Consider the following 14,100-nt stretch of genomic DNA (forward strand, 5'->3'; position numbering starts at 1 on the left):
GAGAGAAAAGAAGGAGAGGGGGCTGGAGGGGAGAAACACACAAAACTTACCAACCTTATTTAGAAATAAAAAAGGAGAATTTAAATAACGGAAAAGAAAACGCCACTAATTTTTTAAATCTGTTTGCTCTCACAATCAGCTCCCAATCTTATCACAAATATTGAATACATCAAAACAAAACAAGAAGAAGAAAATAAAAATTCTTCTCCCTACTAATAAAGAGACATGAATAAATTCAGGTGTTAAAAGGTTGATCTGTCTACTTTTAGTCAGGTGATCATCACTTTACACAGCAAATGAATTTCTGAAAAGTTAGCAATAAATATTTTTCAAATAGGACAAAACCTAACTCATTAAATAATAGATTGACAAATTTGAGTGTGACTTATGTTTTGTGTATATTTATGCTTTTGAGTGCAATGATATCACACCTAACTGATACAATACAATACAATACAATACAATACAACTGACACAATCCTTAATTTAAAAAAAGAAAAATAAAACAGAAAAAAAAACCCATGAAGTAGCTCTGAAAAGACACAATACGTGTTGCCGGCTCCACGAACAAAAACCCTTACATTTGCTCATAGCAGAACTTCTTAGTTCTCACACATTAATTATTTGTATTTTAGATATGTTTTTATCTAGCTTAGTTACTATTTTCTAGAAGGGGCAAATTAAAAAATAAAGATATTACTTAGAATGAGACTCACTTCACCAGTGAAAAGAAATAGTTGAATGATGTGACACATACAAAAACATACTTAAGAAAAAGAAAGAAAGAAAAGGAAAGACCTAAGAACTCAAAGACTATGGAAGCCCGGTGACATTTAGCAGGCGTGTGTATCCCCAACGGGCAGCACTGGATAACATTATAGCAGAGAGCTCAATATTCCTAATGATGTCTCCAAGTCATCATGAAAATTAGTTCTGCATTTCCTCCTTAAGAAGGCAGGAAGGAATACAGTAAAGAAAGCATGCCATCCAAAATTTCCACCAAATAAATACATTTTGGCAGTTAAAATGTCCAACTGCTTGGCTTGGAAATTTTCAGTTATGTGGTTTAACTCAAAATCTTGGAAAACTGAGATACTATGTCATGCATTTGTTTAAAATGAATATACCCATGTAATTTTGCTACTGTCACTAACAATCAGTGGCTTAAAGGTCCACAACTTCGATTTCTTCCACTCTGCTAAAAGAGGCTGAGGCCGCTACCTTGGATAAATATTGTCAGTGCACAGGACTCACTGGGCAGGAGCTTTTCCTCTACATGCAAATCGTAGTGGTTTCCTCCTGGAATGGAGTTGCTCATCTGGGGCACTACCGACAACTGGGGCCAGATACTTCTTTGTTGCAGGAGCCTTTCCTGTGCAGTCTAGATGTTCAGCAGCATCTGGCCCCTACACACTAGCTGGCAGTAGCAACCCCCGCCCATAGTTGTGACAACAGCAACAACGAACCCTGGGGAGCAAAACTGCCCCTGCTTGAGCACCACTGTCCAGGAAAGAAATCAGCGACTAAGCCTGATTTGGGTACCTCGATTCTTTTACAACCAAGTAGTCTACATTTTGCTTAGCATCAATTAAAAGCCTCGTAAAAGAGTAGCGTGAACGCCTGGCTGAAGATCTTATTTACCTGTGTCTGTTGGCACAGAGATAAATAAGACTTGTCTACAGTAATAAAATTCATTTGATAAATATGCATGCTACCACTTTTCTAACCTCCATCTAAAACAAGCCATGTCCTCTGTTGCCAACTGCAGGAATAAATACTAATAAATAGTTGGTTATCCAGGCTCTTAAAGATCTGTACTGGAGGACCCTATGCCCAATAACTCTAAACAAACAAGCTGGAGCAGCAGACTCAAATGATAAAGCCTGCCTTAGGCTGTTTGAGCAGCGTGTACCATAGCTGCTGTTATCTCCCAGGACTGAGAGTAGTCAGCCCCACCTTCCAGATGGATGAAGATCTTACCACTGTTGGTGTTTTAGAGAAACTGATCTGGGAAGAGGCCTTTCAGATTGAAAAGGAAGAAGGATATTCTAAGGTTGAATGACCTCACTGTTCTTGGGAAGCATTTGTGTGATCGTATATGGAATGACTCTTTCTTTTTGCCCTTCATCAAGACTTTGCGAAGGATGTGACAGCCCATGTCCTCGATGGGATTATGGGTATCAAGTTATGGAGGCATTCTGATATAAGATAAAGAGGAAGATTTGAGTTCAACAAACTTGGAACCTGAAATTGTCACCTAATTATGTTAATGAAGGCCACTTATTTCTCTGAGTCTGCTTCTTCACCTTAACAATGACTTATCATGAGGATTAAATGAAAAAATATGTAAAGCATCTAGTGCAATGCTGGATAGATTGGAGGACTCAGCAAATAGTAGTTACAATTGTCAATACCATCACCGTTATCATTGTTAAACAAAATCAGACCAGAAAAGTGCTGTGCAGAGTAGGATCTCAAAATTTTTTGTTAAATGGGTGAACGAAGAACTTAGGCTAGCCCTTAGCAAAGAACATTCCTTGAAATGTATCCACACCATGTTATTTCAAAATTGAGCAATTCTATGTCCTCTCATACCCATGCCTGACCATTTAAACAAATACTCAATTCAATTTGTTATACAAGAATGGCAGGCATTTTCTTTTTCACTTTATGGGTTTTAGAGTTGTTTCCCCTCCCTTCATTTCCCTATGATAGTGTCTTCTGAAGGGGAACACACAGGGTATAGCATGGAGCCTAGCACATGATAGGTATTTAGGAAAAGAAAGAATGAGCAGATGGATGGCCTAGGTAAGAGAAGATTCTTTACCGTGAAATGGAGACAATGTTGAATAAATGCTTTTATTACACGTTGTTAACCTATATGTCCAAGAGGTCCCTTTGAGACAGAGCAGTGGTGAACTGATCACTGGTGATAAACAGGACCTCGACATGCCAGTGACCTAGCTAGTCCCCTCCTAGGTGCAACTTGAACTAGGTGAGGCGGTGTCCAGGACTCCTGACCTCATAGACGATCACTTGTAGGTTTTCTAGTGACTTCATAGATGTGTCTTCTGAGAGGAAAGTGAAATTAGTTGACCCTAAATGCTCCAAAGGTTTTTCACTCCTTTACTCTTAGCAGTGGTTTTTCCTAAGGTGTCTTTTCTCACTGACGTTAGCTCTCTGACTCTCTCCCCACAGGGATCGCCAGTGGAAGTTCATAATGTGCCGGATGACTGACTACAACTGCGAATTTGAAAATGTTTAGATTTGCAACCTACCAATCTGGGTGAAGGGAAAGGGGCCAGGAGACCTGAGGATGTCCACTTATGTTAACATCAGTTGGGACTCCTAAATGGTTTCTACCGCTCTCTTTTCTTCTCCCTGAGCTGGTTGATAGTTGCTATGCCGGCTATCTGGGCCCTTCTGACTAGTATCACACTTATAATAAAATCCACAGTTTCTCACTTTCAACAAGTTCCATAGCAACGATTTTATATGAGTGACAACGGCTCTGTTGCACACCATGTATTCTGTGTGCATGCTCACAGCCTGAAAAAGAAGCCTGGCTGCTGGAGCACCTGTCACAGCCTTGCTGCTGCTTTTTCTACCCAATAAGCTGCCTGTTGCTGAGCAGTGTCTGTGAACAGGTTCAGTAGTGGAGTGAAGGGGCAGAAACTGAGGAAGGGGAAGGAAGGTCTGCAGCTATGACTGTTTGAAGGAAACCTAGGGTCCTCCCCTAGAACAGACCTTCTGCCTTCAGGGGACATGCTTCCACTCTCCCCCACCACATGAGCCATGGTTGCCTAGAAGTTCACCTACAGAGCTCCGTGCTCCAGGAGGGAGGAGACTGTGAGGTGAAATGGGGAGGTGGAAGAGTTTGGGGGCTGAAAGACTGAGGATTAGAAGAATTTCCTAAATTGGAAGAAGACTACTAGCACACCCAGTAATGAAAATGAGCATCGGAACCAGAGGAACCTGTGGGAATCTGTCTCAAGTAAGACAAAAACAAGAAAGAAGAGAGAGGTCAGAGAATGGAACTCAAATTAGGAACCTGGAGGGAAAGGGAGTGTGGTCAGGGTGCTTTGGAAAACTGAAAAAGGGGTTTGACTCACTGGCACCTGGGAAGGCTGGCATACGCCCTGTAGCTGTGAGAGCTCTGGAAAACTCACTTGGATTGGTCTCAATATTCTGGATGGGAAGGCCTGTCCTGGGGGGTCTCCTTCTCTTCTATGTGTAGTTTAGGAGTGTCTTTTGCGGAGGTGGCATTATCTTTCCTCCTCCTGTGATGTCTCCGTCCCCAGCCCTTTTCACTCTCTTCGTCATAAAAGGAATAAACATATTAACATTTACTATGCTGCAAATGTTAAGGGTCAGCTTTTTTCTCGCTTCACTCCCCTTTCTGATCATTCGTCCATCCATTCAGAACATACAGCTTAGCGCTGTGATTGTGCCAAGTACCATGCATGGCACCAGGAATACAATAACGATTATGACAGAATATGGTTAAGAAATGCAATACATAAACTATAAAGTGCTAAGTGCTTCCATTAAGGATTGGACAAAGGGTGGAACCACATTTCTCTGCCTTTAAATCCTCCTCACACCAATGCTTTTTAACCACAGGGAGCCCCTATTTCCTTTACCCATACAGTTGGCCTTTTCTTTTCAGGTCTATGCTGCCCTTCCCTTCTTTTCTCTCTCAGGGGACCCAGGAGAGCAGGCAGCCAAGCAAAACCACAGGGGTCACCCACCTTGTTATGCAAGCCATCTAGGTGGCCAAGATAGTGAATCTCAGCCAGTGATGCTGCATTTCCCACAGTGAGATCCTGGTATTAGGAAGAGGAAGGCAGAGCTAAGGATATGTCCTCCTTTGCCTTAATGCTGAGGCCCTCTTTCATATTATGGTTTCGCTTTATTTCTTCCATTTCATTGTTTGCACCTCTCTGGCAATTTTACTTTACAGCAAGCTTCACAGTGTTGTTTCACAATGGGCATCATTAATATTTTAGCAATTGCAGCTCTGGGTCAGGATGGCAGCCAGGAAATGGACTTAGTTGGGTGTGTGGAACACAGCTGGAAGGGAGGCAAGCAACACAGACGGGCTGACTTAGCAGCTATGATGAAAACCAAAGGTGTGTAGGGGTGTTGCACCTCACCAGGGCTGAGGTTGGAGAGATGCAGCTGGGAGAAGCAGTCCAGAAGACTGCCAGACAGCACAAGTCGAGGAAAAAAAATAATAAAGCAATCCAATAAGTGTCTGTGCCAAGTAGAATAAAAGGAGAGAAAAACTATGAGAGAAGCTGTTTTTGCATATAGGCCAAGGACAATAACAGTAAAGACATTATCAACTTGGTTCAAACCTGAATAATTTATACTTTCTATTATGTCAGTCAGTAAGAACTGGGTGCCAGACTGGGGCTAAATCCCAGATCTTTTGACTGCAAGTTCTCTCTCTGTGCTCTCATTACTCCAATCTTTCTACTTACTTGTCCACAACCTTGGATGGGCTACCTCTCCACTCTAGGAGGACATTTATCTAGGTAATCATTGTGTTTTCTTGCAATCCTAGAATTCCGTAAATGCTATCATCTGCCCCAAATTGTTTACAAAGGGATTTGCTAAGGCATTTTCTTCCAGAGAAGAAGCCTGGGATGAGAGTTGAAAACCTAGGTCCTAACCTCGGCTCTGACAGAAAGTGGCTGTGCAATGCTAGACAAATCCCCGGGCCCACCCTTTCTTCATCTGCCTGGTACGAACAGGAATCCCTTTTCCAATAATTTCACAAGATGGTGATCACATAAAATGGGAAGAAAAGAGACATGATTCCTGCCTCACAGGGTCTACAGTCTGGTAGGGAGAGATGAGAAAATAGACAATTGAGACACAAGTGCAGCAAAGTTTCCTGAGGAAGCCAAGCCTATGGTTAGCCCTGAAGGACCAGGAGAACTTGTGAGGTGAGCGGGAAAAGTGTGGGCTCTGGAGTCCAACCGTCTGGGCACAAATCCTGGTTCCGTCCCTTATCAGCTGCATGACCTTGACTCAGTCACCTACCTTCCCTGAGACTCTATTTCCTTACCAGTAAAGACAATAATAGTACCCACATCATGGGGTTGTTGTAAGGATTAAATGCAATCTCACAGTGTCTTATTATACTTATTATATGTACTTACTTATTATACATAATAAGTACCCAATAAATGTAGTAAGAGGAATGGAATATTATTAGTATATATTAGAAAAAATGTTCCTCAGGTAAGCTGGATATTAGTAGAGATAAAGAATAGGAAAATTCATAAAAGAGGTGGCACTTAAGTTTTGCTCTCATTCATTTATTTATTTGTTTATTCATATTCAGTCACTGAATCAATAAATTATTAAGTTCTTATTATATATTAACCCCTGTACTAGGCACAGTTTCTACATTCCAGAGGATTATAAACTAAGGGAGTCAGACAAGCAAACAAATCATTACAGTCCAGATTGATAAGTCAAGAATAGGTATCGTTTCAATAGAGAGTGGTGAGAGGTTAGGGTGGGAAAAGGGAAAGTGGCATTTCAGGCAATAGAAACAACATCATGGAAGGCATAAAAAGATGTATACGCTTAGGAAAGGTTCCCTGGGAAACACTGATGTCACCAAGGTGTCTTGGAGGCACAACATGCAGTCATAATGCCCTAAGGATGTACTGGTAGTTCACATCAGCACCATAAACTAGTTATGCATATTCATTGCAATTTTTATATCTATCTAGAACTCAGATTGCAGCTGGGCCCTCCTAGAAATCTAGGGAGAGGGAATTTATCAACTCCCGTCTCTGCTCCTCCATTCTTCTCATATGCACAATACCAGGGCCTGGGAAGTTTTCTCTCCATCCTGGGTGTTCATCCACATATATTATCTTTACCATCAACGGCTTTGACCCAGACCAGAAACTCAACATTTTTTTTTAGTCCCTTCAGAGGAATGTATTCTCATAAAAGCATTAATGAATGTACAAACTCAAACAAAACAAAAAAACTTAAAAATTTAGACATTTCCTTCTGCCATGTTTTTTTTTTTTTTTATTGTCCATCATGTAGTCAGGGGTTTTCCCTCTCTCTAGCTGGTTCTCCATCTAGCTTCCAACCTACTTGATTCTCTTCTTACACTTCCAGATTCTTCTCCCCCTATTAATGAAGGAAAAGGTTGCTCAGTACAGACCGCAGCCAAACAGGGATGCATATCAAGGTGGCCAACACAAGCAAAGGCCATAGAGTCAATAGAGTCCACTCTTACAAAGAAAATCAAAGAAAAGAAAAAAAGAAAATCTTACAAAGCTTCCATCAATTTTAATTAAACCTGTTTAGCGCTTCTGTTTAGCTCTCTGAAGTTAAACCACTGTGTTAAAAAGTAGTACCAGAGCCTAGTTACCATTCTGGAAGCCAGAGTCATTTAGGTAAGTGAAATGAATATATTTTATCAACTTATTCCTTTGTAAAGCAAGGATAAGAAAACACACCTACCTCAAAAAGTCATTTTAAATAATAATGTATTCACGCATAGCACAGATTTTCATGGAACTTAAACTTTTCACAGGATGAAATAACCACCATCTCCTAAAAACTAAAAACCAACCAACACTACCTATGTATTTTAAAACCTATTTATTAGATTCCGCTGTGCCTTGCTAAGTACTGGAAATGTACCATTTGTGACCTCCTTCTTCTCCTATTCCCAATGCACCTGGAAGGAGCCCAGTTGTCTGTGTGAATGAATGAGTATCTGTATCAGTGAAAAATGTGGAATAGAAATATCTTTTAAAAAATGTAAATTCCTATATTCTCTGAATTCTCTGAGTTGTAGCATTACTGTTTATTTCTCTGTTCTTTTTTATACTTTTCTGCTTTTCCCAACTTTAAAAAACAATTACCATTGATTGTGCTTATAATTTTTTTAAAAAAGTAATTTTAATCTTATGGAACAAAAATGGTCACCACCTGCCAAGCATTTCAGCCCCAGGACCGTGTTCCAGCTGAAAGGTGAGCATATGGTGACTTCATGGAAAGAAAGATTATAAAACCAGACTCTTTCATCTAACCGGCCACCTAGTGAATTATAATTTAATATGCAGAATTACCTGCTCTTTCCAACGTCTCTCACCATCCCCAGAGACAATGGAACAGATGTTCATTCTGTCATACGGCCAATGAGAAACTAATATTTTAAACTCCTCCACTCACCAAAGTCTAACTTGCCCTTCAGGGCCAAGCATGGGCTCAGCTTCCCCAGAAAACTTCCAGTGCTTTCTAAGACGGTTCAGGATCCCTCCCTGGCTCCCTCCGTACCCCACATCTTTGTTTTCACTCTCATGAAGGCAGGAGTCCTGCCTCTTCGGTTCATTTGTAGGTTTTTAGTGCCTGGCAAGGTGTTTTACACATAGTGGGCACCCAAGACATATGTTTTAAAATTAATCTGGATTTCTAGTTGGTTTTCAGTTTTTATTGGGAAAACCTACCAAAGCTCTAAGCAATCAGTAATTGAAAACATGAGTAAATGTACTTTGAAAATTGTATCGTTCTATTAAGAGGCATGGTATGATGATGATGCTGTGGTTTTGAGGGGGGTTAATGCCATCTCCTGCTCTTTCCCCAGCATCATTAGGTAATCATCAATTTCATCCTTTACAGAACTACTCACTAATGATGAGGGAGTTGGAAAACACACGAGTCACAATTGGCACATGTTCAGAAAGTGTGTTACCGCACTAATGACCAGAATGTGAATTTTGGTGTTTTTATGACCTTTTAAACTATATTGAAATCAATATCTGAGCAGCAAGGACAGGGCTAGGTATTTGTTGCACGTGAGATAGAGCCTAGTTAACTAAGCCCTGAAGAGACTGGGGGCTGAGGGGCAAAGGGGCTCAGGTTGGTAAACTGGTGTAACTCTGTGTGAATTTGGATGCTTTTTGAGTCTTATAACAGCATATGAGCTCTAGGGGGGTGGGAGGGCAGTGATTTTTGTTTGATGCATCCCCAATACAACAAATATTTGATGAATAAATAAAAGTAGAGCCCTAAGACTAATGCTAACACAGATTAAAATTTCATGAATACAGACTTTATGACCCTTGTTTTTCCTGGTTATTCCCCCTACGAGTTACTTGTGGGATTCGCTGGTGATAAGCTGGACTGAAGCGGTGAAGCTAGTTTCTCAGAGTCAGGGTTTCCTGTTTATAAGGTTGCTTGGCAGGCATTCATAAGCCGTGCTGGTGTGCCACATCTCCCCTCTCTGAGACTGGTGGATTTCAACTAACCTGGGTGTCTCCTTGGGCCTCTTTTGTTGGCAGACTCAAAGGTGAGCTCATTAGCCATAACCCCTTGGAAAGACGTTTTGGAAATCAAACAGCCTCTGAGTCATACCTGCCTGTCCCCTACCGAGACCGTAGAATGTCATGCAAATTAGTTCTGCCCATTGCTCCCAGGAAAAAGGAATTGAAAATCTCTCACAGTGTAAAACAGCACAGTTCAAGTTGGAGAAGGACTTCCCAGAAATTCAGAGAGAAGGCAGGCTTAGTTCTCCACATGCGTTGGTAAGCCGTGATAAAAGTCCTTGCAGACGGATAGAAAAAGATGGAAAGATGTGGATGAGTGGATTATTGGGGCAGGGCATCAGGCTCAGCCCTTCCCAGAATGGCGCCATTGCTTGTTCTAAATCCATAATCTCACACATCTGTGCTGTTGTACATTTAATGTTGACTGTTACTTCAACAAGGTATCATTAATTACCTACTTTGCTCCTGGAACAAACTGAAGGAAGCCACAAAGCATAAAACACACTCCTGACTTACTTCCGCGATCGCCGGCGTTCCGGAGCCCAGACGCAGCCTCTGCGGCGCCCGGCACCTTCTGTTCGGTCAGCGGCGTGAGGGTCTCGCCGCAGCGTGTAGTCCGCGCGGCTCGGCCGGTTGTGAGCCCGTGTGCTCGCCGGGCCGGCCGGCCGGCACAGCTCCAGCCCGTATCCCCCGGCTGGTCCGGGGGGTCCGGGCACCGCCTCGACGGCGGCGCCGCCGGACGCGCGGACTGGACCGCAGCCCGCACCCCGAGCGGACGACGTCACGAGGCACCTGCCGTACTTCTGCCGCGGCCAAGTGGTGCGGGGCTTCGGTCGCGGCTCCAAGCAGCCGGGCATTCCTACAGCTAAGTTTCCTGAACAAGTAATAGATAATATTCCAGCTGATGTATCCACCGGCATTTATCATGGTTGGGCCGGTGTTGGAAATGGAGTCGTCCCTAAGACGGTGGTGAGCATAGGATGGAACCCATACTACAAGAATACAAAAAAGTCCAGGGAAACTCATATCATGCCTACTTTCAAAGAGGACTTCTATGGGGAAATTCTTAATGTGGCCATTGTTGGCCACCTCAGACCAGAAGAGAACTTTGATTCTTTGATTCAGCAATTCAAGGTGATATTGAGGAAGCCAAGAAACGACTAGAGTTACCAGAACATTTGAAACTCAAAGAAGACAATTTCTTCCCGGTTCCTAAAAGCAAAATAATGAATGGCCACTGATGGAAAAGCATTTTATTTATTCATTCACTGTTCTCTAATATTTTACTGCTCATAACTCTACAGTCTCATCTTGGTTGTATTTTAAAAATCAAACATTTTCCTACAGCTGTGAATTAGTTTAAACAGTTTAATGTTACCATATTATGTTCCAACTGTTCAATTAAACCCATCATGTTACAGTACTAAAAAGGTTCATTTTAAAAATCAAGATTCTATTTTATATATGTTGATTAAAATGTACCACTAGAAAGGTCTTAAGTGTTTTATAATGGAAAAGAAATATATATAAATATGGGTAACAGGCAAGTCATTAGTTTGAGATGAGAACTATAATTCTCATGGTAAAATTCTAGCATGCATTACCTGCATAGCATGCTTTACTAATCAGAAGGCTTATAAAAACAACTATATTAAGCAGAAGTTTGACAGTTTATTACAAACCTAAGGGGAAAGATCCAGACTTCGTATTTTTGATACTTTGTGCATTTATATATTATTATAGACATGTAGACTTGCGAAATTTCTTTTTAATTAGTCATTTCCTTTAAGGGCTCAAATCACTGTACTGTGTTCCATTTTTGTTACAGCTGCCTCAGTTTTAATTGGTCTACACTCTGTGCCTATTATTTTTTTGTTTTTCTTTTAAAACAGTAAAATGAGCATTTTTCGAATCTCTAGGTCTAATTTTTGTGTTGTATAATACTTCTCTCTTTTTCAGAGTAGATATTCTTCAACATTTTTCTTAACCTTTGCTTCCTGTAAACAATTGTCAGTGTCAGTTTTTCCATTTAGAATATCCTACAACTCTACACTTACAAAATGTAGAGTTTCATCTGCGTCTGTATGTGCCATCCCATCCCTTCACTATATAAACAGCGATTAAATGCATATCGCTCTTTTTTGTAGATTTCACATCCATTTTTATTAATTAATTACTTTGAGAATCATAATTTATTTAGCCATTGAGGGATTGGGTCCTGTCCCATTCTCAGAATCTTTTCACTTTTTTTGTGTGTGAATTTTATTTTATTTATTTTTTTATACAGCAAGTTCTTATTAGTTATCTATTTTGTACATATTAGTGTATATATGTCAGTCCCAAACTCCCAGTTCATTCCACCACCACCCCCCACCACTTTCCCCCCTTGGTGTCCTTATGTTTGTTTTCTACATCTGTGTCTCTATTTCTACCCTGCGAACCGGTTCATCTGTATCATTTTTCTAAGTTCCACATATATGCGTTAATATACGGTATTTGTTTTTCTTTTTCTGACTTACTTCACTCTGTATGACAGTCTCTAGATGCATCCATGTCTCTACAAATGACCCAATTTCATTCCTTTTTATGTCTGAGTAATATTCCATTGTATGTATGTACCACATCTTTATCAATTCATCTGTTGACAGGTATTTAGGTTACTTCCATGACCTGGTTGTTGTAAATAGTGCTGCAATGAACATTGGGGTGCCTGTGTCTTTTTGTTGTTTTCTTTTTGTTTTTAACATCTTTATTGGAGTATAATTGCTTTACAATGGTGTGTTAGTTTCTGCTTTATAACAAAGTGAATCAGTTATACATATACCTATGTTCCCATATCTCTTCCCTCTTGCGTCTCCCTCCCTCCCCCCTCCCTATCCCACCCCTCTAAGTGGTCACAAACCACCTAGCTGATTTTCCTGTGTTATGCAGCTGCTTCCCATTAGCTATCTATTTTATGTTTGGTAGTGTATATATGTCCATGTCACTGTCTCACTTTGTCACAGCTTACCCTTCCCCCTCCCCATATCCTCAAGTCCATGCTCCAATAGGTCTATGTCTTTATTCCAGTCTTACCCCTAGGTACTTCATAACCTTTTTTTTTTTTCTTAGATTCTATATATATGTGTCAGCATACGGTATTTGTTTTTCTCTTTCTGACTTACATCACTCTGTATGACAGACTCTAGGTCCATCCACCTCACTACAAATAACTCAATTTTGTTTCTTTTTATGGCTGAGTAATATTCCATTGTATATATGTGCCACATCTTTATCCATTCATCTGTTGATGGACACTTAGGTTGCTTCCATGTCCTGGCTATTGTAAATACAGCTGCAATGAACATTTTGGTACATGACTCTTTTTGAATTCTGGTTTTCTCAGGGTATATGCCCAGTAGTGGGATTGCTGGGTCGTATGGTAGTTCTATTTTTAGTTTTTTAAGGAACCTCCATACTGTTCTCCATAGTGGCTGTATCAATTTACATTCCCACCAACAGTGCAAGAGGGTTCCCTTTTCTCCACACCCTCTCCAGCATTTGTTGTTTGTACATTTGCTGATGATGCCCATTCTAACTGGCGTGAGGTGATACCTCATTGTCGTTTTGATTTGAATTTCTCTAATAATTAGTGATGTTGAGCAGTTTTTCATGTGCTTCTTGGCCATCTGTATGTCTTCTTTGGAGAAATGTCTGTTTAGGTCTTCTGCCCATTTTTGGATTGGGTTGTATGTTTCTTTAATATTGAGCTGCATGAGCTGTTTATATATTTTGGAGATTAATCCTTTGTCCATTGATTCATTTGCAAATATTTTCTCCCATTATGAGGGTTGTCTTTTCATCTTGTTTGTAGTTTCATTTGCTTTGCAAAAGCTTTTAAGTTTCATTAGGTCCCATTTATTTATTTTTGTTTTTATTTCCATTACTCTAGGAGGTGGGTCAAAAAAGATCTTGCTGTGTTTTATGTCAAAGAGTGTTCTTCCTATGTTTTCCTCTAAGAGTTTTATAGTGTCCGGTCTTACATTTAGGTCTTGAATCCATTTCAAGTTTACTTTTGTGTATGGTGTTAAGGAGTGTTCTAATTTCATTCTTTTACATGTAGCTGTCCTGTTCTCCCAGCACCACTTATTGAAGAGACTGTCTTTTCTCCATTGTATATCCTTGCCTCCTTTGTCATAAATTAGTTGATGAAAGGTGTGTGGGTTTATCTCTGGACTTTCTATCCTGTTCCAGTGATCTATATTTCTGTTTTTGTGCCAGTACCATATTGTCTTGATTACTGTTGCTTTGTAGTATAATTTAAAGTCAGGGAGTCTGATTCTTCCAGCTCTGTTCTTTTCCCTCACGACAGCTTTTGCTATTCGGGGTCTTTTGTGTCTCCATACAAATTTTAAGATTTTTTTTGTTCTAGTTCTGTAAAAATGCCACTGGCAGTTTGATAGAGATTGCATTGAATCTGTAGATTGCTTTGGGTAGTATAGTCATTTTCACAATATTGATTCTTCCAATCCAAGAACATGGTATATCTCTCCATCTGTTTGTGTCATCTTTGATTTCTTTCATTAGTGTCTTATACTTTTCTGAGTACAGGTCGTTTACCTCCTTAGCTAGGTTTATTCCTAGGTATTTTATTCTTTTAGTTGCAATGGTGAATGGGACTGTTTCCTTAATTTCTCTTTCTGATATTTTGTTGTTAGTGTACAGGAATGCAAGAGATTTCTGTGCATTACTTTTGTTTCCTGCTACTTTACCAAATTCATTGATTAGCTCTAGTAGTGTTCTGGGG

General features: G+C 40.3%; 1 protein-coding gene and 1 pseudogene across 2 annotated transcripts in view; both read left to right on the forward strand.

The window, feature by feature from the left end:
* DPT (dermatopontin) overlaps nucleotides 1-4,540 on the forward strand; it is a 39,464-nt gene extending 34,924 nt beyond the window's left edge. Inside the window, exon 4 of the mRNA XM_079938302.1 lies at nucleotides 3,199-4,540. Within this exon, the coding sequence (XP_079794428.1) occupies nucleotides 3,199-3,265 (67 nt within the window). The 3' untranslated portion in view covers nucleotides 3,266-4,540. The remainder of the gene's footprint in view (nucleotides 1-3,198) is intronic.
* Nucleotides 4,541-7,966: 3,426 nt separating this feature from the next.
* On the forward strand, nucleotides 7,967-10,555 carry LOC307178738 (riboflavin kinase-like; annotated as a pseudogene). The gene is made up of 3 exons: nucleotides 7,967-8,019; nucleotides 9,330-9,511; nucleotides 9,955-10,555. The product of its transcript is annotated as a riboflavin kinase-like (transcript).
* Nucleotides 10,556-14,100: the final 3,545 nt, after the last annotated feature.

This window comes from Stenella coeruleoalba (genome assembly GCF_951394435.1).
Source record: "Stenella coeruleoalba genome assembly, chromosome: 1".
NCBI lineage: Eukaryota > Metazoa > Chordata > Mammalia > Artiodactyla > Delphinidae > Stenella > Stenella coeruleoalba.